Source organism: Pseudorasbora parva, chromosome 13 (assembly GCF_024679245.1).
Source record: "Pseudorasbora parva isolate DD20220531a chromosome 13, ASM2467924v1, whole genome shotgun sequence".
NCBI classification, from domain to species: Eukaryota; Metazoa; Chordata; class Actinopteri; order Cypriniformes; family Gobionidae; genus Pseudorasbora; species Pseudorasbora parva.
Genome location: NC_090184.1, coordinates 18,187,796 through 18,215,777, shown reverse-complemented (window position 1 = coordinate 18,215,777; position 27,982 = coordinate 18,187,796). Strand labels below are relative to the sequence as shown.

The 27,982-nt window shown below is 37.1% G+C and overlaps 1 protein-coding gene across 6 annotated transcripts in view; it reads left to right on the top strand.

The window, feature by feature from the left end:
• Positions 1-27,982, top strand: part of gpat2 (glycerol-3-phosphate acyltransferase 2, mitochondrial) — a 97,032-nt gene that overhangs the window by 33,385 nt on the left and 35,665 nt on the right. For 5 of the 6 annotated variants that reach the window (XM_067413336.1, XM_067413337.1, XM_067413335.1 and 2 more), the window contains 6 exons: positions 21-131; positions 5,870-6,004; positions 6,566-6,665; positions 15,739-15,872; positions 20,587-20,686; positions 24,358-24,543. In XM_067413336.1, the coding sequence (XP_067269437.1) occupies positions 21-131; positions 5,870-6,004; positions 6,566-6,665; positions 15,739-15,872; positions 20,587-20,686; positions 24,358-24,543 (766 nt within the window). The remainder of the gene's footprint in view (positions 1-20; positions 132-5,869; positions 6,005-6,565; positions 6,666-15,738; positions 15,873-20,586; positions 20,687-24,357; positions 24,544-27,982) is intronic. The other variant, XM_067413338.1, reaches the window with a different exon arrangement.

Below are 27,982 nucleotides of genomic sequence, written 5' to 3'. Positions count from 1 at the left end.
GTGTGTGTGTGTGTTTTCAGGTACCGTGGCTGGTTAGTAAGGAGGGTGTGCTGTTTGCTGTTTGTCTGGGGTCGTGAAGTTCACCCCAGCCCTGCTGGAGACAGACGGCATAGAGTCCACGACAGCGAGAGGTGCGGCAAGCTCGAGCACTCTTCACTGATTAGATGACATGCAACGTGTAGAGAGAGAGAGAGAGAGAGAGAGAGAGAGAGCATTTGAGGATTGAGAGGCACTCCCATGAGGCTCCCATAGAGATTTAATTCAGATGTCTTTCTCCTCTGTTAATATAGAAGATTGGTAGACGCTTAATCTGACATTACATTAGCTCACATGCAGAGATGTTAAAAGCCTACATATTGTCACTACCGACCAGTACAGGGGTTTTCAACTTTTTAGATTCCAGAGAATTTAAAATATATTGATTATGATATATTGATATTAATTATATTGATTTTCCCGTTGGACCATTCAAATAATAATAATTAGGCTTAATATTTGGATATAGGCATTTAAACTATGTGTATTTTATATATTATATATATATATATATATATATATATATATATATATATATATATATATATATATATATATATATATATATATATATATATATATATATAATTTTTTTCTTTTTTTTTCTTGAGCTTTTGAAATATAAAAGGTCATGGTAATATAAGAATATCCTGTAAATTTCAGAGCTGAAAACTTCCTTGTTAGTCAAAGAAAAGATTTTATTGACACCAGGCCCAGAAAACGATCGTGCGCGAAACATGATGTCATCTGTTGCAAAACACCGCCTCTACAGATTAATGAGCCGCCCTCCGACTCACAGAGCTGTTCAGAGCAGCAATAAACATGCCAAAAGAAGATGGCAAGATATTGCACAGGTATGATATATTCTTTAAGATATAAGCTTCCTTCGGATCATAATATTAGGAATGTCTGATACTTCATTTATTTTTAATGAAGCTCCAGCTCACGTGGGGAAGACAATGTACATGCGTTCGCTTCATTTCACTGTGGAATCGCACGTGTGTGTGTGTGTGTGTGCACTTATATCCACCAATCAGGCGGGCCAAGCAATATAAAAATAATATTCCAATCAATCACGGGCAGGGCTGGACTGGGGCTAAAATTAATCCGGCCAGTGAGTTCCCCATGAATGTTTTTGCTGGGGTTAGGGCCTTAAATTTCAGTAAATAAATAAAACTAGGACAGGGACAAATAATGATAGATATTATCAAATTTACTGCAAATGCACAAACTTAATATTGCACTTTTGTCATACAGAAATGCACTTAATTTTTGCATTAATTTTTGTGAAACTCCTGCATATATTTGTGGATCTCATTCTATTGATTTGTGAAATTATTTCTATTTTGTGAATCGCTTTACATTTATTTGTGGATAACAATATATTTGTTTGGAATAAAGCTACAATAATACCCCCATAGTTTACTTCTAAGTCTTTAGTGTGGCACGCCTATAAACCCAGCGTTCAGGAGAGAACCTCAAAACCAGTGAAGAAAATAGCCTATTACTTATTAGTTATGATGTTTTTGAATGTAAAAACTACAAGAACGTCATATGTTGACCTCAGACAACAGTATAAAAAAACGAAACAAAAAAACAAAGCCAGTTCATGACACCTTTAAAATAAGATTATTTAAAGGTCATATCTTGTTAAAACGGACCTTTTTCATGATAACTGAGGTCTAGGGACTATGTAACTACCATATAAGTTTTAAAACAGTCAAATGCACACAGTTTGCATAAAGTAGCTGTACCTTAAAAATGTAAAAATGTGACGTCAGAACTACTCAGTTAGCTCCTTCATTCACCAGCCTGAGCACTGACATATAAGTTATAACCATAATTAAACAAAACTACCTCTTCTTTCCCCATGCAGCATTTATTCTCTGGCTCTGTTGGCATTTTTGTCTGACTCCAGTTTAACTCTACTGACAGTTTCTGTTCTGACATTTTCATTCCATGACATGAGATTTTCCTGACACTGGAGCGCAAACTCTTGAAGCTCCTCCTTCTTTTTGAAAGGGGGCTGGAGGCACCAGCTCATTTGCTATTTATAGGGAGACACACCAAAATGGCTTTTAAAATTGCTTTTAACATGCTATAAAAAATTATCTGTGGGGTATTTTCAGCTAGAACTTCACATAGTTCTTCACTATGGTGACATCAGAGACTTATTTTACATTTTGTAAAAAATTGCATAATTGGCCCCTTTAAATAAAATCAAACATGCAAATGCTTGAAGGGGGACCTATTACGCCTTTTTTACAAGATGTAAAACAAGTCCCTGATGTCCCAAGAGTGTATGAAGTTTTAGCTCAAAATACCCCACAGATCATCACAAATGATCTGGTGCCTCCAGCCTGCTTTCAAGAAGATGGGGGAGCTTCAAGAGCTAATGCTCTGGTTCATCTCACACAAATGTCAGAAACAGTCTGAAGCGGAGTCGAACAATGATGCCTACAGAGCCAGAGAATAAATTTTGCATGGAGATAGAACAGGTATAGTTTAGTTTAATTATGGTTATAACTTTTGTTGTCATCGTGCTTTTATCCACTATTAGTACAAGCCTGTAGTAGAGGACCCTGTCTGAATGTTGGCCAAAACTTTACTGAGGTGTTTTATGAAGTTCATTGTACATCACACAAAATATGAAGCATCTGTTTTCACTCCAGAAAATCACGATAAGAGCTGAATACACAGTACAAGAAGTGTGCATTAAAGTCTTGTCTATAAACACTCTCTCAAACTTAAGACATTGAGACCATGTGAACTCTTTGTATGCGTCACCATTTTAATCACCTTTCTTAACCTTCCTGACCCAGAAAGAAGAATGAATAAGTTTGTTAGAAAATGTTAAATAAATTGAATATCTTATGTGAATATTTTAACTTTGACAGCCCTAAAATTAAATTTGGTGAAAGCTCTTTTTCTGGATACACGAAAAAGAGACGTACACTAATTTGAAAGGTCGGTGGGATGCCCTGTATTCAGTTACAGACACCTGACTCTGACTCTGATGGGAGTATACATAAGATACATTCTTGCATTCAAAAACAGTTCAACAGAGCACAGGTTTCCCACACTTCTTGAAAGTACTTGACAGTCCTTGAATTTCACACACATAAATTCAAGGATTGGAAAGTACTTGAAAACAAACGTAGGTCCTAGAAAGTGCTTGACTTAAAGGGTTAGTTCACCCAAAAATGAAATTTACACCCGTAAGACCTCTGTTTATCTTCAGAATACAGTTTAAGATATTTTATATTTAGTCCGAGAGCGTATCCAAGTGTATGCACACTATACTGCCCATGTCCAGAAAGGGAATAAAAACGTCATCAAAGTAGTCCATATGTGACATCAGTTAGTTAGTTAGAATCTCTTGAAGCATCGAAAATACATTTTGGTCCAAAAATAACAAAAACTACAACTTTATTCAGCATTGTCTTCTCTTCTACGTTTGTTTTCAAACCTCAAAGATTCAAACGGTCATGAATCAGCATATTGATTCATGATTTGGATCGCGTGTCAAACTGCTGAAATCACGTGACTTTGGCGATCCAAATCATGAAACGATACGCTGATTCATGACCATTTGAATCTTTATTTGAGGTTTGAAAACAAACGCGGAAGAGAAGACAATGCTGAATTCGTAGTTTTTGTTATTTTTGGACCAAAAGCAGCACCAGGTAGGTTTTGCTCTTGGGGTCCCCCTACAGTTGGGAAACAGTATTGTCCTCTACTACTGTCATAAACTCTGTCATCCTACATCATATGCCATAAAGCAGTCGAATTTTGTAGTTCTTTTTGTTCTCGGGTTACTACCCGAAACCTAAAGTTTAAAAGTACGATTAAAAACGATACAGACCCCATCAGGCTATGGCAGACGTGTCATTCAACCTATTGTAAGTTGATGTATCATCACAAGAGTCTTGAAAATATATTATGAAGTTAAAAAGTTACCTGGTGCTGCTTTAACGTTACTGTAGTATGAAGCAGAGCAGACCGAGTGTTGAGGAGCTAAGCAAGGCCGCTGTAGCGATTGTTGTGCAACACACGGCTCACGAGTAACGGGACTTATGACAGGACACAGTCGCCGGCGCCATTTTCGCTTTTCCGGTCATGAGGTAATGCAGCTCTGTTTATCATATTAGATACATTTAAGTGTGTTTAAAATTATGTTATGATGTTTTTCTGTGCGTTCGCTCAGCTGCTGCTGTGACACTCGTTGCACACTGTAACCGAGGGTAATGCAGATATGACAATTGACAGGCGACTCCCTCAGACATCCCGGTTCCTTGGTTAAAATAGCAATTTTCTCACAATTTACAAATAGTTGCAATCATTTGGGATATTTTAAGAACTCAAACTGAACAAAATATATAACACTGGCCTGGTGATTTTTGGATAGTTTACTGCAAAAATACTACATAGTGCACCTTTAAACTAGCATAGTGCCAGCAAAGGGCAAATTCAGTGATTTTTTTGGCTTAGTATCGAGCTACATTAAAATGGGTTTATCAAAGTTTCAATGAAAAACTCTTAATAAATAAGTGTTTACAGAGTTGTAATTTGTTTACAGAGGCTACTGGGTAAGCCAATATATTTCTGCTGTCCCATATGCACCATCTATGGTCAAAGAGTGAAAATGCATGTTGGTTGTTCAGACTGATGCATATCAACCCATATTTTTACACAGCTTACACACAGAGTTGTAAATGTTACCTGGTGGATCAATGAGAAGCTAATGTACTTTTAACAATGTAAAACAAAAATATATATATATAATATTAATAGATATATTCTTCCCTTTTCTTAAAAAATGTCTTGAAGGCTGAAATGTGAAGTTTTTATAAATAATTATATATTCTTCCCTTTTTTTTAAAAAATGTCTTGAAGGCTGAAAAAGTAATAATTTTTATAAAGCTAGTTTTTGTCATCTGAACTTATTATCTGAACTTTAAAGTTGTTTAAGTAATATTTGTACTGTCATTTTATGGTTAAGGATGTTTCCACATACACTGAAAGTTTTAGTAATGAATAATTTAATAATAATTAATACATCATTTTGTGTATTTTTAATGCCTAACAATTAACTTGTCCATATATTTTAATTTAACTGGAAACTTCATGTATACAATATCATCGTTTTAATTAAGTAATGATTAATAAAAAAGAAAACTAAAACCATTGAAATCAATGTTAAAAGCAAGAATAAGAGAGCCACAAAATGCATCTCTTGTTAAAACTTGCTCCCTCTCTTGTACATTTTGAATTCTAAAAAGTCACATGCCCTTAAAATGTAATTTTAGTGCTCAGTGTATGCGTTAACATTACTGCAGTAATGATAGACACAGGTACAGTAGGCCTTTGATATACTGTCCGGATTGGCAGTAATGCACATCGTATATTGTGCTAGATTTAAAATAAAAGATGCTTTAAAAAGTACTTAAATCCTTGAATTTGGTGTTCATTAAAGAGTGGGAACTCTGAACTCTGAGCAATATTGGACAACAAAGTTGCACCCCTACTGGAATGGCATTTATTTTAATGTTGCTGTCAACCATATGCCACATATGACACACTAACTTCTCTTGCTTCTCAACTTGATCCAACTCTGCTACCACACCCTCCCTCCATTCAGCTAACCTAATTTGGGCCCTAAAATTTAAATAACCTATCATAGCATTGATATGTTTTTTACTCTTCAGGCATAAGCGGTGTGTTTGCGTGGTGTTTATGTGATGATCCATCACACAATATCCTCTTTGTTTTCTCTGCGGTCTGTTGTCCTGTGACTCTGTGTGTGTGTTTGTTTGTTTTTTTTAAAATCCAGAGTGAGGCAGGCTCTGGTTACGGCATGTTCCCCAGATGAGACCAAGGTGATGGAACTGGTGATGCCTGAGGTCAAAGGTTATTTAAGCAGACTTCTGGCCCTCACACAGACCTTCATCTCTCCCAGCCTACTCAGGTCTGAACATAATTCTCATTCTGAAAGAAAATCACTTTCATCCCTCTTCAATTCATTCATTCAGAGCTGCTTAATGTTTGAGTGGCAAAAATAACCCTTGGAAGGTTGCAAAAGTCCACATTGAAAAGCTGAAATTTAAAATCAATTTTGGGATTTTGAAAGGTTTAAGGAATTGTAAAAGAAATATTTTACCTCATGCATTTCTTGGTCACTACTTATATAAGCAAACTTGGGACATTGGCAGCGTGAACTCATTTGTACAAGTATTTTTCTGCATTTTGAAATATTGAGTTTTTTTTTTTTGCTGTTCTGTAGTGTGACATGAATTTTTAAAAGCTCAGACATTGCATGTCTCCTTTTAATTAATATGAGGTCATGAAGGCTGCCTTACTGCTCTATATGATTCCAATGAAGTTAAAAAACATTATAGCTTTTAATGTACGGCAGCATGCCATTCTTAATGGCACTGCTGTCACTGATTGATGTGTCATGTCAGTTGTCCTTTTGCAAATAGACATTTTTAATCTTTTTAATTGATGTCTCCCTTGATCTCTCTTTCAGGATGGTGAGCTGGATGCTGCTGAAGTGCTTCGGTTTAATGTTCTGCAATGTACAGGTCAACCTCAACCAGCTGGCAGCTTTACACCGTGCCACACGACTGGTAATATATCCAGCCTTTACAACCGCAATTCCAGAAAACTTGTAAAATGTAATAAAATCAAGAACCTGTGATTTTCTTAATTCTGTTTAATGTTTTTTTAACTGATAAATGTTCAAAGAAAAAATTCCTAATAGTACACATTTTATAGCACATTTTCATTTTGATGGTTGCAGCACACTGCAAAAAAGTTGGGACAGAGGCTAAATAAAAGTGAAAAGATCACAAAATATCTAAGTTAAAGCTACACTGTGTAACTTTTTTAGTTTATTCTTAGCTAAAAACACTTAGTTTTTTCAAAAATATATGTGCTCATTAATGTATATTTACTTCTTTCCACTAATAAAGTATTTTCATAAGTTTATAATATGCCATTGAAAATACGCACGGGTGAGGGGTTCGAATGCTGGTTGCCATGTTGCCCCTCCATCTTAAAAGTACATTAGCCCAAGAGGGACATACCTGTAAATTCAAGCTTTGCTTTTCGCGTTTTAACACTCGATGGCAGTCATAAACGAGGTCGAACTGGAAGCCATGTTAATCTTGGACTAAATCGGCCACCGTAGGAGTTAAAACAAAATCAGAATTGAGAGGAACAGAAACTAATATTCACTGGATTGTCATATACCTTTACACCGCTAGATTGGGGGAAAATATCACACAGTATGGCTTTAACAGCTCCACAACTGTCTTGTAGGGCTGCACGATTATGACAAAAATCCTAATTGTCGATTATTCTCTTAAAATTGTAGTTGCGATTATTAAATATGATTATCACAATTTACATTGAAAGATGTTATGAATAGATTTATACTATTACACGGGGTGTAACGATACACTTGTCACGATTCGATATAAATCATTATACTTAACTTATCGATGAACTTATTGATATTTTAAGACAAAATGAAGAGGGTTTTTTAACTTTCTCTTTTTATTCTTCTTATTAAAATAATATTATTATTGTATTATTATCAGGACTCAAAAATATTTCCCCATTGCATCATTACACATTATATTCAACATTATATATAGTCCTTTAATGTAGTAATTTCACTGAAACTCCAAAAACATATCCCCCCCTCACGCTTTCAATGCAGGCAGCATTCTCTCCCGATCCCTATGTCCCTCCTCTCCCGCTATTAATGCACTATACATATAAGAATAAACCATCTAAAATGCTTTAAATAATCATACTACTAAAACCAAATGTGATCAGGTGATGTAAATTATGTTTGCGCTTTAACTATAAGGAGTGCCACTGCCACTTTAAATGATGTTTGCGCTTTGACTTTGAGGCGTGTCATTCCAGTAGCACTCGCACTTCATCAATGCAATCCGTCACAGTTCTAATCGCAAGAAAGTGTGTCAAAATGACTATTCCTAAACTGTAAATGTTTAGCTCATCTAAAAAAAGATTTATTCTGTATGTACTCACACTCATGTTTTCGCGTGTCTCGCAATCATTTGAACGTCTGTGTTTACAGTATGCGAGTCGTGGTAAATCTGGTCATCAGATAAAGCCAATATTGCCTCTTCAGAAGACATGGATTTGGATTATACACTCGATTAGTTATTTTTACAATGCTTTTATAACATTTATAGGATCTTTTTGATCCAGTCTCTTCTTTGAGAGGAATGGACAGTCCCTACCGCTGGCCGTCTTGATGCCCTAAGCGCCAATACTTTATGATGCCCGCGGAATGGACTTGAACAGGTTTTAAAAGACATCTTCATTTGTGCTTAGAAGCTAAACGGCTTCTGTGCTATTTTGCGTGCATTTGACTAGTCAGCGTACTGCTGTCGCAGCGTAACATAAGCACGCAGAATAATATAAGGTTTTTTTTTGTTGTAATCGCTGCTTCAAACGATTACAAAATTGTAGCATTTATAATCGTAATCGCGATTAGAAATTCGTGTATTCGTGTGTAGCCCTACGTTCTTGAATGAATAATTAATAATGCATGCCGACTTTATCGACATCAACTTTTACGAGTCCGCTTGACGTCAACGGGTCGGAATGTCAGTGCAACACTTCTGTCGCGCCGCGCTCCACTTTATTCATATGGGTGACATCAAATGACTTTAACGTGCCCGCACAGCATTCCTGGAAGGCAGCGCTGCATTTGAACGCAGAAATGATGAGAAGCGTCACATCACGCTTCAGTCGTGTCGCAAAAGTGGATCTCAATGGTCACTGCTGTTACAGGACTTCACGAAATCAACAATGTTACCAAAGAAGTGTGTTTTTGACGGAGCGGTCCCAACGATAAAGGTTCATGGTCGTGCTTTGGAAGCAGGTGGTGAGTAAAACTGCTTCAAATGTCTGTTGTTGGCTATCGTCGCGTGAGTAAACATCAGTAAACAACACCATCGTGTATAGTTAATTTATCAATGGAGCATGCGATGTATGGTGTGTGTTTAAATACATTTGTTTAGCTGACCAATATAGGTGTCAGTTTGTTTATTGTAAAACCATCCACACACAAAGCGTGCTTCGTCATTCAAATGTGCTGTGCTAATCTGACGTGCAAAACCGTTTTGCTTGCTACTGCTAAGGTTTAGTCACATACAATAGTCCATAAACCAAATCATGTCCTCACATTCAAAAAAGTAAACACGCAAATGTTGACAAGCCACCAAATACAGTACATACCACAGAGACGGACCTCCTGCTGTTGCTGATTCACCTGTTCAATTTATTTCATCCTCCTGATCTGATTCTGGATCATATCCGTATTAGTTGAATCTAATTGATAGCCATGGTTTATTAGGGTAACGTTTTCTTTTCCACGGATGAGCTGCCGTCATTCTTTAGCTCCGCCCACACGATACGCCTCCAGCCGCTCGTTATTTTCCGGAAAGAATCGGTACAGCCTATATTTCTTTTATAAATATAATAAAACTAAAGACTTTTTGGAGATATGAAGGATGCAATACTACTCTATAGGTACTCAAGATTGACATGAGATTGACTGAAACTGAAACAGCCCCGACGCCATCTGCGCTGCTGAGAAGAGTTTCGATAGGATATGTACAGCACGTTTTCCTCTCAGGAACAAAATAAACACACCAAAACTGACAGCGGTGGCAGCAGAACGAAAGCATCTGATTATAGTGATGTGGATATGATGCACCAGCTCTGCAGTTCAGTAGCCTACTTGAAATGGCACTTTATACAATAGATTGCGTTAAAGAAAACAGCTTTACAGTATTAATAAATATAAAACAAACAGTCATTCAGTCATGGAATGGATATGCACTTTCTGTTGCTAAATAGTTTAGAAATGAAAAACTGCTATACTGTGACCATGTTTTAAGACTTTACTATTTCCCTTTACTTAGATTGCACAAAAGAGTGATTAGTGATATAAATCATACTGTATTCATTAAATTAAACAGTTACTTGTCATGTTTTATGCATATGGTTGTGTTCTTTATTCTTTTAAATTAATTCATTTCTAAAAAAAAAATATTTAATTGAAAAAATTCTTAAAATATCACAATATATCGTATCGTAACCCCTGTATCGTGATGCGTATTGTATAGCCAGATTCTTGGCAATAGACAGCCCTACCACCGACTGATGTCTTAAATCAGGCGAGATTGGGCAAAAATTCCACTTGACAGTTAGTATCCTCAACTCCCAAATGATTAAAAAGGTTAATCAAAAGGAAAGGTGATCTGACATAGATATAAACATGCCTCTGTCCCAACTTCAAACCTCCAAATCAAAATTTGTTTATATTTGCATAATATACTTAAGTTGGTCACTGAAAACACTGGAATTTTTTTCTTTGTACTTTCGTCAGTTAAATAAAGTAGAAAGAAAATGAACAAATAACATTCTTTATTTTAGTGCATTTTACAAAATGTCCTGCCTAGACATGTGCCGATTTTCGATAATGCGATTTATCACGATAATGAATATGCACGATATTGTTATCGTGGGCACTTTAAAATATCGTAAATAATAATTTATTAACAATTTATAATTTTTTTATAATGCACTCAAGAATACTTTGCCGATCAACCGTATAAATGCTCAACACCGCTGTATTCTGCGTCAAAGGGACACGCGCTCAGATATAAACAAGCCCAACGTGCGTTTGCACATGACTGAACCGGTGAAGGAGACGCGCTGCTGAAGTGCCGCTCAGTGACAGCAGAGGGCGCTGATGAACTGCAGAATGAAGCCGGTTACCCCGGAAACCACGCAAACAAACAAAAAAACGCGTGTAGTTTTTAAAACAGCCATTCGTTTTTGTAATCTCAATGTTGTTCATCACAGCACCAAATACTTAATACTTAAAGACTTAATAGGCTATTCATTTTCAAACTTAAACATTATGTTTTAATCTGGACTACAACATACCCTAATAATTAGAACTGTTCTAATTATTTGTTATTGTTCAGTATAACTTTGAGATACGACTTAATTAGTTAACATTTTAATTCATTATTACCAAACTGACAGTGAAAAATACTTATAAAGAATTAATCATTCTATGTTAATTTCTTAGTTACTTTTTAATAACATTAAAATCAAAATAACTTTTTTAATGGACCTAAGATAAAACTAACAATGATCAGTATTTCTTAACTAACATTACAAAAAACATTATACTTTCTGTACCAAATGTAGCTATTGCTCAATCTTAGTTAATGCATAAACTAATGAGACCTTATTGTAATTTGTAAGCCTACCTGTTCTTTATAGCCTAATTCTTTTGCACTTTATTCTGTTTGAAAATTGTACTTTTACAGCTCTGAAAAAAATCAAGAGACCACATAACATTGATTTCTCAAAGAGGGATCTCTTCATTTTTTTTCCAGAGCTGTATATATTTTTGGTGCCTTATTGTATTTAAATATTCAGTTATTTTTGTTCTTACAAAAATAGTTCTTAAAGCTGTTTTGCTATGGCAACACTTTTTTTGCAACTTATTTCAAAACCGTGATAATATTGTATATCGTGATAAAACTTCATCAATTAATCACAACATGAAAAATTGATATCGATGCCTAGTCCTGCCTTTTCTGGAATTGGGCTTTGGCAATCCATTATGACTTTTATTCATTCACAGGGTATGATATCAACAGCATTTCAACTAGTAAAAAGTTGATTATATTTTCAGTAGTGGAATGTCACCATAGGCTGCCATTTAAATTCAGTTCTTGATATCAGATATTGAATTCTTGATATCAACAATTAGCATTTCTGATATCAAGAATTCAATTCCTTATATCAATATCATTTCAAATATCTAAAATGGCTTTATTACTAGTAACAATCAAACAATTTTTTTTTTTTTTTCTAGAAGCAATTCAATTGTTGATATCAAAAACTGAATTTAAATGGCAGCCTATGGTAAAATTTAACTAGTGAAAATACAATTAGTGATATGAAGAAGAGTTTTTACTAGATGAAATTTAATTGTTGATATCAAGAATTCAAATCCTGTGAATGAATATAAGCCAAAATGGCTTGCCGTAATGGGGTTGTATTTATTCACCCCATTCTCTCATATCACACGCTTCCCTTCCTTGTAGGCATCATGTGCTTCATGCGTTGCATGCTTTAATTTTTTCTATATCTTATTAGTCTTTACTGCTTTTCTTTTCACCACTATTTCTCCTTTCTTATGTTTTTCTGACCCAAACTCAGTTATTCTCGATTTCGCTGTATGATATTATGATTTAAACATATGAAACTGAAGGCTGCTGTCTTTATCAAAATGCTCTTTTTGTGTATGCCTCTCTCTTTCTCTCATTCTCGACCCATTTCTCCATTTATTTTTATTGCAGTCAGATTTTCCACCTCAGGCTTTTGGTCACACATAATCCTTTATATGGAAGTAAAAGCACACTTTGAAAGCTTTTTGTAGCATTCGATTGTGTGATTCTTTCATTTGGTGAAAGTGCAATATAAAACAGAGCATCTGAGAGCCGATTAGACCTCATCTAGTGTCGGATTTTATACACAATTAAGCTTGCATTCTACAACACAACCAGAAATCATTTCTTTGGCCTTAGTCCATGTGCATGACTCCTGAAAGTATTGAGCTCACCTGCAGATCCGATGCTTGCCGCCCACCTGAATAGCACTGATACATTTCTGCACCACTCAGTTGAACTCCACAAAAACAGTTTGAAAGAATTCAGTATGTATATTGAAAAATCATATTCATTATCAGCATTGTTGCCTTGTTTTAAGTATATATAAATATACTCTAGATCTATCTATCTATCTATCTGTCTATCTATATCTATCTATCTATCTATCTATCTATCTATCTATCTATCTATCTATCTATCTATCTATCTATCTATCTATCTATCTATCTATCTATCTATCTATCTATCTATCTATCTATCTATCTATCTATCTATCTATCTATCTATCTATCTATCTATCTATCTATCTATCTATCTATCTATCTATCTATCTATCTATCTATCTAATCTCCCCCAATCCTCTCCAGGGTGCAGTTATCCCTATTGCATGTATACTTTTTTTCTACCACTTTTTGTTTCTTTTTCTTCCTTTCGCCTCTCTATTAGTGTGCTTGGACACAGAGCTCTGTGAACAGCCAGCCTCTTTTGCAATGACATTTTGTGTCTTGCCCTCCTTGTGCAAGGTGTCAATGGTCGTTTTTTTGGACAGCTGTCAAGTCAGCAGTCTTCCCCATGATTGTGTAGCCTACAGAACTAGTCTGAGAGACCATTTAAAGGCCTTTACAGATTAGAGTGTGGCATCAGGTGTCTTCAATATTGAATCGTTTCACAATATGCAGATTTTCTGAGATGCTGAATTTGGGATTTTCCTTATTTGTCAGTTATAATCATCAAAATTAAATTGAATAATTTCAAATTGGTTTCTTGAACATGACAATGAGTTCACTGTACTAAAATGTCCCCACAGTCACCAGATCTCAACCCAATAGAGCATCTTTGGGATGTGGTGGAAAGGGAGCTTTGTGCCCTGGATGTGCATCCCACAAATCTCCATCAACTGCAAGATGCTATCCTATCAATATGGGCCAACATGCGTTCAGAACGCTGAAAAGCACCTTGTTGAATCAATGCCATGTAGAATTAAGGCAGTTCTGAAGGCAAAAGGGGTCAAACACAGTATAAGTATGGTGTTCCTAATAATCCTTTAAAGCAGCACTAGGTAACTTTTCAACCTTCATAATATATTTTTTAAGACTCTTGTGATGATAAATCGACTTACAATAGGTTGAATGACACGTCTGCCATAGCCTGATGGGGTCTGTATCGTTTTTAATCGTACTTTTAAACTTCGGGTTTCGGGTAGTAACCCGAGAACAAAAAGAACTACAAAATTCGACTGCTTTACGGCATATACGTCACTTCCACCAACACACACACTTCCTTAAATTCAGACGTGCGAGCACAACTTTGTTCGTCGGATAATATAGTCATGTCCGAAGCAGCACAGACAAATAAGAAAGAAAAGGTTTTGTTGGAGGAAAGCAATAAGAGGAAACGAAAAAGTGATGGGATTAAAGGCAGGACGAGGATCAAAATGTGACCAGCGTTTGCTCGTCGGCGTGAGCTGAAGGAGGCGTGCCCGACCGATGCTGTCATGCTTTTTACGGTGAGCTACCACTCAAACATTGAACTGAAGTATCATATAGATTCTGTAAAACGGTAACCAATAGACTACTATAATGACGCTGGCTTGTAAACGTGAGCATCGTGATTATTTGGCGTTTGAAAAAAATAAAACCCATGAAATTATATTCATATGACATGCTGAAGCATATGCCACTGACTGTAACGTTACCTGGGATGAAGACATTTCACACGTGACGCCAGAAGAACTCGAAATCCTCCTGCAGTGTTCGGGGAACTGTTAGCGCTGCACCGACCCGCGGGGCGCTTTTATGAAGTTATTTGGCCCGCACCGCACCGCACCACTGTATATATTTTTACAACCCGCCGCGCACCCGCGACCATTAAATAGACATACGGGGTCCGCGGGTTATGAGACGACCCGCGCATTACTAGTTCAGGGCTATCAGGGTTGTCATGTCAACAAATGCACGCGCGATGGCATCCCCTGTTGTAGGATTACAGAGCTTACGACAGTAGTTGAGGACATTATTTTTTCCAAACTGTAGGGGGACCCCGAGAGGAAAAGTAGCCAAGTGGGGCTTTAAGTGAGTGTATATAAAATACAAAATATTAAATTTTTCGGAATGTCCTGAATAAGATATTTTAATGTTCTGAATAGGATGTTTTACATATAGCCTACAAGACAAACAAATGGTATAATTTATTAAATTGACCCTGGTTAAAAGTTTATGAACCATTTATTCTTAATACTGTGTGATCTATGGATGTTTTTTTGTTTTGTTTTGTATTCATGAGTCCCTTGTTTGTCCTGAGCAGTTAAACTGCCCAATGTTTTTCAGAAAAATCCTCCATCTCCTGCAAATTCTTAAATATTTCTGAAGTTTTACAGCTTTTTCTTGCTACTGCATATGTAATATGTTCATTTTAAAGCAAACTATCCCTTTAATCTAACTAATTGCTCACTAAAAAACCCTCATAAAAATAGTTTTTTTTCTTCTTTCAAGTCACATTTAAGTTTGATTTTGACCGGTCATAAAGCTATACCATCTAAGTTGGTGAGTTGTTTACTTTTTATTAGTCTTCCTTCCCTTTAACACTGCTTTCCCGCTTATGTCGTTTTTGAGAGGTCGCTTTAGAAATTGTGGACTTTAAATATGCATACATACATATTTTTGGGGGTGGAAAATTATTGGTAGACTACTTGATCAGAGTTAAGATGAATAATGTTGTGTTTGTTATAATAGGGCTATTGTGATCTTTAACCTGTGCTTTTGGGTCTCTGTTAAATAAGAACCGGTATAGAAATATTAGCACAGTTGGTACAAAGGGTTCTAGCAATCTAGTGCCATTTTCTGAAGTACAAAAACGGTTCATTTACAAGTTCATTTTCAAGTGTGCGCTCAGCACTGAACTTTATTTCTCCCTGCGTTGAAGTGTCCTCTAATTGTGTGTGTGTGTGTGTGTGTTGTAGAAAGCTCCACTGGTCTACGTGTGTGTTCGGCAGAGCGGCATCGATCATGCTCTCATTTGTCTAACCCTTTTCTGCCACAACTTGAGGGTTCCCTACACCATTTACCCAGCCCACATCCGACAAACCTGGCTAAGGTATATACACACATTCAAAACACAAAAGCCCACAGATGCTTTAGAAAGCTTCTTACCATGTACACTCACAGTTAATATCCCTACCTTCCCTCTAATAGTGTAAATTTACATCGCCATTCTGTGTCAGCCGCACTAGTATTGTTAAAAAGAACATTCTTGTTCATTAGTTTCTCACTGGTTTGGGGCAAGCACAGCAGTTTCTAAAGTGCAGTGCACTTATTCAGTCTGTTACACAGCCAACGGAAGCACCTGTACGCATTTAACAGGGCAAAATGGTTCAGTAAGTATTGAAACGAACCATTCTTAAAGAATCATGACAGAGAGTGCTGGAAACTGCAGTCGACCACAGCGAGGGGTGGGGGTAAATAGTTTCCTCCTGCAGGTAACGGAAGACTTCGACTCCAGGCCGCAGGGAAGTTTGAAATTTGTTTACATCAATAATTACTCAATTGCTGTTTATACAAATTGCCCTGTCAGTAATTGTTAATGTATTTATGATATGCTTTGAGCTTATGGTGCAATGCTTGCTTGATTGTCACTGGATGTGGGGTACACATACATAGAAATGTTAAAAATATAAATTAGCTTGAACAGTTCACACTTTTTAAAGTTTCAAATATGCCACAGACTGGGAGTATTTTGGACTTTATGTTCTTGAATAGAAACAATAATGGAGAGAAAATATGATTTCAGTTTAAATCTTGATATTAAGCACTTTAAAATAGATTATTAATAATATTTTAAAGTAATCTATCTATAAAGTATACATTTATCTCCTTGTAAGGCATCTTGCATCCTCATTTGAAGTTTGCTGAGGCCCCCTAGTGGGCCTTAGGCCCTTTTTGATTAAAATAGTTGGATTTTAGTGTTGGATTTTCAGTGTTTTCTGCAATTGTCATTAAATGTTGGTGATGTGCTGCTAGTTGCTACCAAATGAATGTTTTAGCAGTGTCGAGAGCTTAGACTGAATTGAATCTGACTGCGTGAGGTGAAATTATAAAAAGACGTGGTGGTTTTAATTGGTCTAATGATTTATTGAACTGCACTAACCCTCTTCAAGTACTAAAAGAATAGTTAATCTAATCATTAAGACTGTGTGTCCACCAGAGCATTTTTTCACACGGTTGGCTGGCGTATCCAATTGTTTTGAATGGGAACGGTGCGTTATTAGAACGCCATGAGCTTAACAAGGCGCTGAGCGTCTTTCACACTCAAGCACTCAATAGCTTTAACGGTCGCCGAGAGTTGAAGAATATTTGCGTTAAACGCAGCTCTCATCACTGTCACTTTTCACCCCACCATCCAATCACAGTGAAGAATGGTTGGGACAAATAAAACACCAATCAACCGCCACATTCACTTGTACAATGTCAGCAAATGAATTAATCTGAAATGAGATACTAGTAACATTTTTGCGGATATTCCGTATCATAGCAAGCAATAAGTCTCAACAGAAAAAACGACAACCTCAAGCACCTAACGTTTAGCATTTTCTAAAAAGCTAAAAAAAAGCTTTGGTAGACACACAGCCTAAGGAACCAGAATCAGAAATTAGAGTTGGCTAAAAAAATGTTGATTTCTTTGTGATTTCTATCTCTATTCTCAGTGCTAAGTTCCTCAGACCTTTCGAATTTTTACAATCATAACACAACAGCAAAAAAGTGTAAAAAGGTCATTTGACGGGAATGAGTCAGTAAACACAATTTCAGGCACTAGCAAGGACCTTATCCACTAAACAACAATCTACTCATGACTCAATTGCCTGCGATCTGCCGGCAACATGATTATTAGAGTCATGCATTAAAACATCGCTGTATGACACTTTTGTTGTAGGTGTTAGAAAGGATCTCATAAAGTGCTATTATGAAATATATGCTTGTCCTGCCTTTTAATATTAAACAAAGCAGAAATTTTACATACATAAAAGAATTCATACATTAAACAAAAACGATATTAGTACATTACAATATTGCAAAAAAAGGATAGTTCAACCAAAAATTTAAATTGCCCCATGATTTACTCACCCTCAAGCCATCCTAGGTGTATAGGAGTTTATTCTTTCAAACGAATACAATCAGAGTTATATATAAAAAAATCCTGGCTCTTCCAAGCATTACAATGGCAGTAATTGGCAGCCCAAAATTTGAAGCCCACAAAAGTGCATCCATCCATTATAAAAGTAATCCATACTGCTCCAAGGGGTTAATACAGGCCTTCTGAAGTGAATCGATGGGCTTGTGTAAGAAAAATGTCCATATTTAACACGTTATAAAGTCAGATATGTAGCTTCCGGTATTCAACTTAAAAAAAAATGTAACTGGCACGACAATGACGTCAGACGTAGCGTAAGAGTTTTAAATTATGAAATGCATTACACTTTCTTCGGAAGCTGAATGCGAAGTTGGTGTAATTATATGGCTTGGATTAGCCAGGACATTTTTTAATATAACTCTGTATTTGTCTGGAAGAAGAATGTCATATAGGATGTCTAGAGGGAAGAGTACATTTTTGGGTGAACTATCCCTTTAAAGGGATCACTCCACTGTTTTTTTTTTTAAATGGGGCTTATTCAACTTCTTTCCTACATTTAGATATGTGGGCAAATGCATTTTTGTCTTAGTTTATGCATTGTAGTGAGAGCAGGGAGCAGTTGGAGGAAAGTCTAGAGAGGTGGAGGTTTGCTTTAGAGAGAAGAGGAATGAAGGTTAGTCGCAGCAAGACAGAATACATGTGTGTGAATGAGAGAGAACCAAGTGGAACAGTGAGGTTACTGGAAGAGGAGGTAAAGAAGGTGCAGGATTTTAAGTACTTAGGGTCAGCAGTCCAGAGCAATGGGGAGTGTTGAAAAGAGGTGAAGAAGCATGTGCAGGCAGGTTGGAATGGGTGGAGAAAAGTGTCAGATCTGCTGTGTGAAAAGTGTACCAGCAAGAATGAAAGGAAAGGTGTACAGGACAGTAGTGAGACCAGCGATGTTGTATGGTTTGGAGACAGTTGCACTGAGGAAAAGACAGGAGGAAGAGCTAGAGGTAGCAGAGCTGAAGATGCTGAGGTTCTCTTTGGGAGTGACGAGGATGGATAGGATCAGGAATGAGTACGTGAGATGTTTTGGAGACAAAGTTAGAGAGGCCAGGTTGAGATGGTTTGGACATGTTCAGAGGAGGGAGAGTGAATATATTGGTAAAAGGATGCTGAGGTTAGAGCTGCCAGGCAAGAGGTCAAGAGGAAGACCAAAGAGGAGGTTTATGGATGTAGTGAAGGAGGACATGAAGGTAGTCGGACTGAGAGAAGAGGATACAGAGGATAGGACTAGATGGAGGCAGATGATTCGCTGTGGTAAACCCTGAGGGGAACAGCCGTGTATGCATGTGCATGAAGTCTCAGTGTATGCATTGTTTTAGTTTGGTAGGGTCGCCGCTAGCTTAGCTTAGCATAATGAATGGAATCCTATGTTGCCAGCTAGCATGTTTTTGAGTAAAAGTGATTAAAAAAAAACAACCCCACCTAATTATTTCTTGTGGCCTGTTTATTCACACCAAGTACAAATAGCGATGAAGATTAAGACTAGGCGTTCTCCTAGGCAGATATTGACTATATTATGGGGAAGCACAGGCAAAGAACTGCTACTTGGGCGCAGAGATATCATGCAACACATTACAATCGCTCAACAGCCAGAGGACGTGAGGATGAGAGCCATGATATCTGCGCCCAAGTTCTTTGCCTGTGCTTCCACATAATATAGCCCCAAATCAATATCTGCCTATGAAATCACCTAGTCTTAATCTGCATCGCTATTTGTACTCGGTTGTGAATACACAGGCCACAAGAAGTAATTAGGTTTTTTTGTTTTGTTTTTTTGGATCACTTTTACTCTGGACATGCTAGCTGGCAACATAGGATTCAATTCCTTAGCATCCAATTATGCTAAGCTAAGCTAGCCCCTCCCCTGCCAAACTAAAACAATGCATGTACAAAAGAGACAAAAAGGCATTTGCCCACATATCTAAATGTAGGGAAGAAGTTGAATAAGCCCTATTTCTAAAAGTAGTGTAGTGTGGAGTGTTCCTTTAAGCAAAAAATCAGCACATTAGAATGATTTCTGAAGGATAGTGACCCTGAAGACTGGAGTAATGATGCTGAAAATTCAGCTTTGACTTCACAGGAATAACTATTTCCATTTGTACTGTATAATTGATAACATAAATGCAGCTTTCGTGAACATGAGACTTTCAAAAACGGGAAGAAAAAAACATACTTACGCCAAACCTTTGAACAGTGGTGTAATTAAAAACATAAAAATAAGGCTTGTCTTCATACACTTTTTTTTTTTTCTTTCTCATCCTGTAACTTGAAGGACTCTGAAGTTATGATGACATTTCATGCAAGTCAATATAATCAGTAGCCTTGCAGGTTTTTATGGTGTATTCTGGGAATTTCTAGACAGAAAACATTACAGTTCTGGTACTATTTCAATAATGAATGCGAGTAGAAATGGCTGAATCATTTTGCAGTACACCGACCACTGAACTAGGGAATGGACTGTGAGACCCTAAATTCTGACCTTGTCTCTAAGAAGACATCAGGGGGGAAATAAAGTGCTATAAAATTGCATTATATGGCCCCTTTAAGTCTCATCTATGTTGTTATTTGTTTGGATGAATAACCTAAAGGAATGTGCTGTTTGTCACTGTTAATTGAGGCCGTTTTATTTTCTCAGGTCCATACTTCAGAGGCTGGGTGTCGTCTTGCTCCCAGAAGGCACTGGCTCAGAGCGGGACGCTGAGATGGACAGCCTCTATTCTCCAGTCATGACCTCTGTAAGCCCCCGCAAAGGCTGACTTTGCCGTTCTGCTTGAATTGCTCAGATTCAGCACACGATAAGACAAGCAAAGCCCTGTCGCTTAAGATGTTTGCACAGACACGCTGCTTTTGAATGCCATTTTTATATACCGGTTTTAGTCTGAAGATGGACAGTCACCCGCGTTTTCAGGGCAGGTGAGGCTGCGTAAGTAACCTGGCCTTAATGGGCACAGCGGTTCCCATGACGATGGGGCACCTGCGGACTGCAGATGTTTCACAGGGAGGTTGCGCGAGTCGCTGAACCCATTACTCTGCCTCACTGATGCTTGGAGGTGGATAATAAATCTCCTCGGCTTCCAGATTTACTGTCAGAATCATACTGTTATCTGAATTTCTCGGAGGAGCATCTTATTAGCAGTTTACAAGAAACATTACCAGCATTTGGACGGTGTGATTTGTAAGCAGGATTTGGCATAAACTGCACTTGAATCTTGATTGCAATATGGCCTGATATATTTTAATATGAAGGGCTTTGATTAGATATGTGCATATGTGTGACTTCTGACTGGCGTAAATGAACAGAGGGAATCATCTGTCATGCTTGGAATAGCATATGAGCTTATCAGGCTTCTCAAGATGGATTCGGGATTTGAGTGTACGTGTGCGAGTGCGAGTTAAAGGGATAGTTCACCCCAAAAATTAACATTTAGTCATTTACTCACCCTTTTATAATTCAAAACCTGTATGAAGTACTTGCTTTTTACCATGTATTAAAGGTGACCTAGAATGAAAATTTGAATTAACCTCGCCATAGTGAAATAATAAGAGTTCAGTACATGGACATCACATACTGTGAGCCTCAAACTCCATTGCCTCCTACTTCTTATGTAAATCTCGTGCATGAAAAACACCAGGGAAAAATAAGTGATTCTCAACATAACGCCAACTGTGACGCAAGACCTTTTTATTAATATGTATGCTCCAAAAATTTGCATCTGTCCGAACATGTTCATTGTCAGGCGGAACTGATGGAGCCGAATCATCGGGACTGCAGGTAAACAAGCAACACTCGAGAATAGTGAATAGTGATTTATCCACTTATTGACTGTTTAAAGAATTTCTGATTAAATTGAAAGTTTCTTAGAGAGACCACATTGTCTAGATAATGCAAGATGCTAGTACAGTAACAATAGGAAACTCCAATTGAAATCCCCCAAATAGACCTTTTCTGTGAAAAGAACTCATATACTAGCCGGTGTTTTACCTAAACATGTACAATCTGGCAACCTTATGGATGCAAGCTTTCGCTCGCACCGATGATCTGAAAACACCAATAAACAAGCAGGCTGCATTTTAGCAATCTCTATTTGAGATGTTCTGCTAAAATTGTCATTCAGTCGATCTGTGTTCTGTCAGGACTCAGGAGCCGCTTCGCTGAACAACTGAACTGATGTGAGCTGTGAGCTGCTGAAATAAGCAGAGCTCAGCATTAATATTCATGAATCTTCCAAATAAGGGAAAAAACAGCTTTGCATCCTAGGGAAAATTTCTAGGATTGTAAATGGACCTGTAAAACTGTATCTGGACAATTTTTGCCCTTAAATAAGCCACATACCCTCTATGTAGATATCAGAGAACAATTTAACATATTGTTTCAACTCATTCTAGGGCACCTTTAAAACAGACAGATTCGTATTTACAAGGTGAGAAGTCGTGTTTATGAAATCATGTGCGTGTACCTTCTTTTAATAAATTTCATGAAAATAAAGCAAAACTTGTTAACAGTGCTTATAGAAAATGAACAAAAAATGTGCATCAGGTGAGTTTTAGTCTTACGGTTTTAATTAATCTATGAATCCACTGTAAACGGTATTGTTATATATTATGCAAATTGTTTTATTACAATAATAGCTTACTTTGCTGTAAATGACAAAGCCTGACAGAGTCACAGCTAAATACCCGTTATATTAAACTACAGACGTTGCATTCATTGATTCCGCCATGTTTCTCACTGACACGCCACCAACTCATACAGATCGAGGCTTAAAATGTCGAACATCCCACTGGTATTTACGACTTCGTGGTGGCGTTCATGCGCATTCAACTCGTAAATACGATCTTTACAACATGACTTGAACGCACCAAGAGAGTAGGGGCGGTCAAAGGGATAGTTTATCAAAATGCTGTCATAAACTACTCACCCTCATGTCATTCCAAAGCTACGTTTATTCACTTTCGAAACACAAATTAATATATATTTTTTTATGATATTACATTTTTTGTAAAATCAGAGATTTCTATCCTTCCATTGAAAGTCAATTCTACCAAAACTTTGACACTTCAAAAAGTCCATGAAGACATTGCAAAAGTAATCAATATGAATCAAGCTGTTCAATCCAATTATTATTAATTATCCAAATATTCTGATTGTTTTGTTGAACAGATTAAATTTAGGCTTTTATTCACATATAAACACTGGTCAATGCACATACATGGAGTGCTCAAATATGATTTGCAAGAGAACCTTGCTTTAAGTGTTTTGGTGGAATGGACTTTCAGTGGAGGGAGACAAATCTCTTAGATTTCATTAAATATCATCATTTTGAAATGACATGAGTAAATGATTACAGAATTTTTATTTTCAGTTTAACTATCAATTTAGTAGACAATCAGCAGTCAAAATTAATGAAGAACAGAACACTAATAACCGCCAGATGAACACAAATGCGTCCAAAGATAATTGTAAAGATTTAAACGCATTGAAATAAAATTTAAAAGTGGGTAATACATCACTCTTCTCTCAGACGTGAGCTCTATTAATAATACTTATGCATCAACCTCAATAACATTAATATAAATTTAAGCTTTGAGATATTCTTATAAATATATTCCCAATTATCACTCCCATTATTACATGTCTTTTTTTAATTAAATGTTTCTCAAAGAACACATTAATATGTAAATTACATAGTGTACAGATGCATTGCATAGAATTGGAATGGCATTAATGCTAATGTTTATATCAAATGATTCTGTTATATCAATAGTAGCATAATCATCTTTATACAAAGTTTGAATAAAACAAAGCTTTAAAACAAAACAATTGTTGAATGAAAAAAAAAAAAATGCTTATTAATTTCTTAGAATTTTTCTTAATGGCTCCAAGTGTCCTCTACAGAAGACATAGCATTACACAGGACATTACACATCTTTTTTCAAAAATGTCTTTATTCTTATGAGCCAAACAATATAATGACCCCCCCACACACACACACACAAACACGTACCAAGAACAACAAAATACTATATTACAAAAACACTATACAAAAACAGTCACGTGAATGTCTCCCTGTATGAGCCGTATGGGTTTAGAGGGAAACAATTATGACAGAATCATCGTAATGCTTTGTCCAAGCATTAGAAAAGTACAGTTTTGAATGTGTACAGTGGTGTCAGCTTACCTCTTTCTCTCTCGCTATAGCACATTTTATCGGTCTCTCCTCTCACACATTGACGCTTCCCCCAAAAAGACTCTTCGCTTTCAATTCATTTTATTGGACTGCTTTTGCAGATATTGCAGTACATTTTTTTCTCTGCTTCATGGCTCTTCCACATAAAACTGTCCAGCCTCTCTATTTTCCCACAAACATTTTATTCATCATTTCTTCTCTTTTGTCCCACTCCACAGTTCATTGGCGAGCTGTTACGAGAGGGGGCCGCTCTCAGCGTGGGCATCACCGCAGCCAGAGGTCACGGCGGGCAGTGGCTGGCCCGCGTACATCAGGCCATCAGTGACGGTCTAGTGCCTGATGTTTGCATCGTGCCCGTGGGCGTTTCCTATGATTGCTTACCACGCCACTTTATACGTCCACAGGTGACGACCTCAATATTAACAATGCACACTCCATTACGTAATGACCTCTACCTGACAGTCACGCATTGTCTATCAGCGCACGGGGCTATTAAACAAACCAATAAACAAATTACAAACAGAAGTAGATTCACATTTTCCTGACAAAGGCAAACATGATAATGGTGCTCATAGGCAGAATGATCATTGAGTAATTGGGGAAGGATTTACCATACTCTAAGAAATAAACATGTCATGTAACTCAGTATTATTTTGAAGCCTATATCAGTGATGCCTAAAAACATTTCATCGGCAAATACAGGCGCCGACCAACACCGACAGGACACTGATCCAACAAAACCTGACTATCTGTTGCCGTTGGTCAGCGTCTGTCGTTGCAGTGTGAATTGGTTTCAAGAGAGCCCATAGTGAATGTGATACACTTAAATATCCCTAAGGTTTTTCTTTATTAAAGGGTTAGTTCGCCCAAAAATGAAAGTTATCTCATAATTTACTCGCCCCTAAGCCATCCTAGGGTTGTATGAATTCTTTCTGCTAAACACAATAAGAGTTATATTAAAAAAAACATCCTGGTTCTTTCAAACACATGCATCCATCCATCATAAAAATAATCCTTACAGATCTATTCCGTTAACCCTTCTCCCCCCCCCCTTGCACTTTGTAACAAATCCTTCCTCACAGGTTCAAAATGACCCAAAGAAAGCTTATTTCATATCATTTTGAGAATTTGTTCTATTTTTTATAATGTAATTTGTTTTGGAGATTTTTAATTTATTTTATTTACCGTTCAATTTTATCAGTAAATAAAAATGTAAGCGAGTCTTTCAACTTCTTTCAACTTTCAAAATAACTCCATTTCAGGCATAAACCTTTTAATTCAGCTCAAAACATCTTATATTGAATGTCTTTGCTGAAATAATATAACATATTTCATGACTCTTGCCACTAGATGGCCTTAAAGCTTTATATGGAGTTTTTTTCTATGTGTACTGAAGCATTCCTTTCATTCTTAAGGGGGTCAAATTGACCCAATTGAGGGAGGGATTTGTTCCTTTTTTAAATGTCACTCAATCCAGTTAATTTTTGTGTGTGTGTGTATTCATGGTTCAACTGTAACAAAATTCCTAGAAAAAAAGAGTTTCGGGTCAAAAGGGAAGGACCTGAAGGAAGGACGAGGGTTTTTATAAAGGCCTTCTGAAGTGAAGTGATTCGTTTCCGTTAGAAAAATATCCATATTTACTTAGTAAATACTTATTGCTTAGTAAATACTTAGTATTTAGTAGAAATTTCCAGTAACAGCCGTACGTGAGTCTAGTTCTGGCAGAAGAGTGACCTCTAAGAGAGTAACGCAATTTCTAAAAAATAGGGCTGAGCAACAAACTCAAGCTCCTCCAACATTTCTCTTTAAAAATTCTCGTTTTACACTTCAAAACAGACTTTTAATTGTTTAGACAATTTATTAAAGAATAACTTACTGAAGAACAGTTTGCAGTTTCAACAGCAGACGCCAGCTTCAAGTCTCACAAGGAGTTTGTAGACCGCGCTCCCTCTTTCCCCGTCGCCCCGCCTCTCGTACATACAATTGTTCGCAAAGACCCGCCCCCTTTAATTACTGTTGCTATGTCTGACAAACCATGGCACTCTCACACCACACCCATGTTCTCGCATAGAGAAAATACATCGCAAAGCAAAGAGGATACTGACAACATGCCGACAGACAGGACAGAGCAAGTTACTTTCGATAAGAAGTCTCAAGTGTCACAACTTTCTCATCTTTTACATTTTGTCATTTTTTAAAGAAATGTAAACAATATATACCGTTTTGTGTCTCTTTAAAGAATTATGACCGCTGCAGTCCCTCAGTTAAAGCTGCAGTCCCTCAGTTAAAGCTGCTCGTGAACCGATCATCTCTTCCTTCTAGTTCATTGATAAGCATCAAATAAACATGAATGAACACTAAAAGAAATGTTGTTTCAACTGCGGAAAAACACAGTTTTTCAAGTTCAAGTCCACCAACGTTAATCTACTAACTCTCCTGACTGCTTTGTCGGACAAAACAGCAGATTCAACGATGTTATTGGTCAGATCGCCTGTCAATCAAACTTGCGGCCAAGGGTGAATTGTCCCTACAGTTATACTATTTTCAAGGTCTATCCACGTCATTACAGCAAGGTGGATGATCCTGATTGGTTCATAGAAAATCCACAGTCAATTTCAGGTAAATTTCCACACATTGTCAGTTAATCTGAATCTAGACGTGTCACTTGTTGCCACTTTCACCTCCGAATTAGGTCCTCTCCGGTGTGGCGCATGCACCAGCTTGCCCAGAACAACAAGTCCACCCATCTTTTTGGATGTCCATTGTACACCCATCTGTAACACAGAATATTGTGCGCATACACAGATACAGTCTCTCCTAGGTTGGAGCTGATTAAGCTCCAGTTCTAACCAGAAACTTTTGGTTAGAGACATACTGATAATGTGCTTTCTCTCAGTGAGAGATACAGGCAACCATAACCAGTGTTTTGTTTTGCTCTATCCCCTTCAAGTGATTAAAAAAACACCCTGTAGCTGATTTTTTTAGATTGTATTCGTCATGTCAACCACAGTATTGATGACCTACACCAAACACTGATCCCTAAACTTACTCATCACTGTAACCTTAACCAATGACATGACAATGACAAGGCAGGATTTCTGGTGAAGTGGTTTGGGCGTTTCCGCGTTTATCAATAAACGGCATGCATCGGGTCAGAAGTCACTTTTCTGCCGGAACTAGACTGGTGTACACCTGTTACCGGAAGTTATAGATATGGATATTTTTCTTACACAGACGCATCGCTTTGCTTCAGGAGGCCTTTATTAACCCCTGAAGCCGTGTGGAGTATGTTTATGATGGATGGATGTGCTTTTTGGGGCTTAAAACAAATGGTAACATTCACTCCCATTATAAAGCTTGGAAGAGCTAGGATATTTTTTATATATAACTGTGTTTGTCTATAATAAAAAAAAGTCATAAACATCTAGAATGGCATGCAAATTATGGGATAATTTTCATTTTTTTGGGGAAACTAACCATTGAAGGGATTTGTTGTAAGAATATTGTAGAGCTCTTTTACTATACACTAGCAACAACCTAGCAATGTCCTGGCAACCACTCAGAACTCTTAGCAACCACCTGGAGTACAGAACACCGTAGAAACCACTTATCGGAGCAACCACCCAGACCACCCCTAGTAACAGCATGGCGACACCCTGCCAGATGATATCATGTCTGTCATTAAACAACCATATAACAACAGCTCAGAACAACCTAGCAACCATATAGCAATGAGCTAAACCCAACAGAAGTGTTGCACAGGAATTGCAGTCATGTTGTTTTGTATTTGTAATTTCTGAGGTGAACTAATTCATTACACCCTAATAAGCAGCAATATTCAGA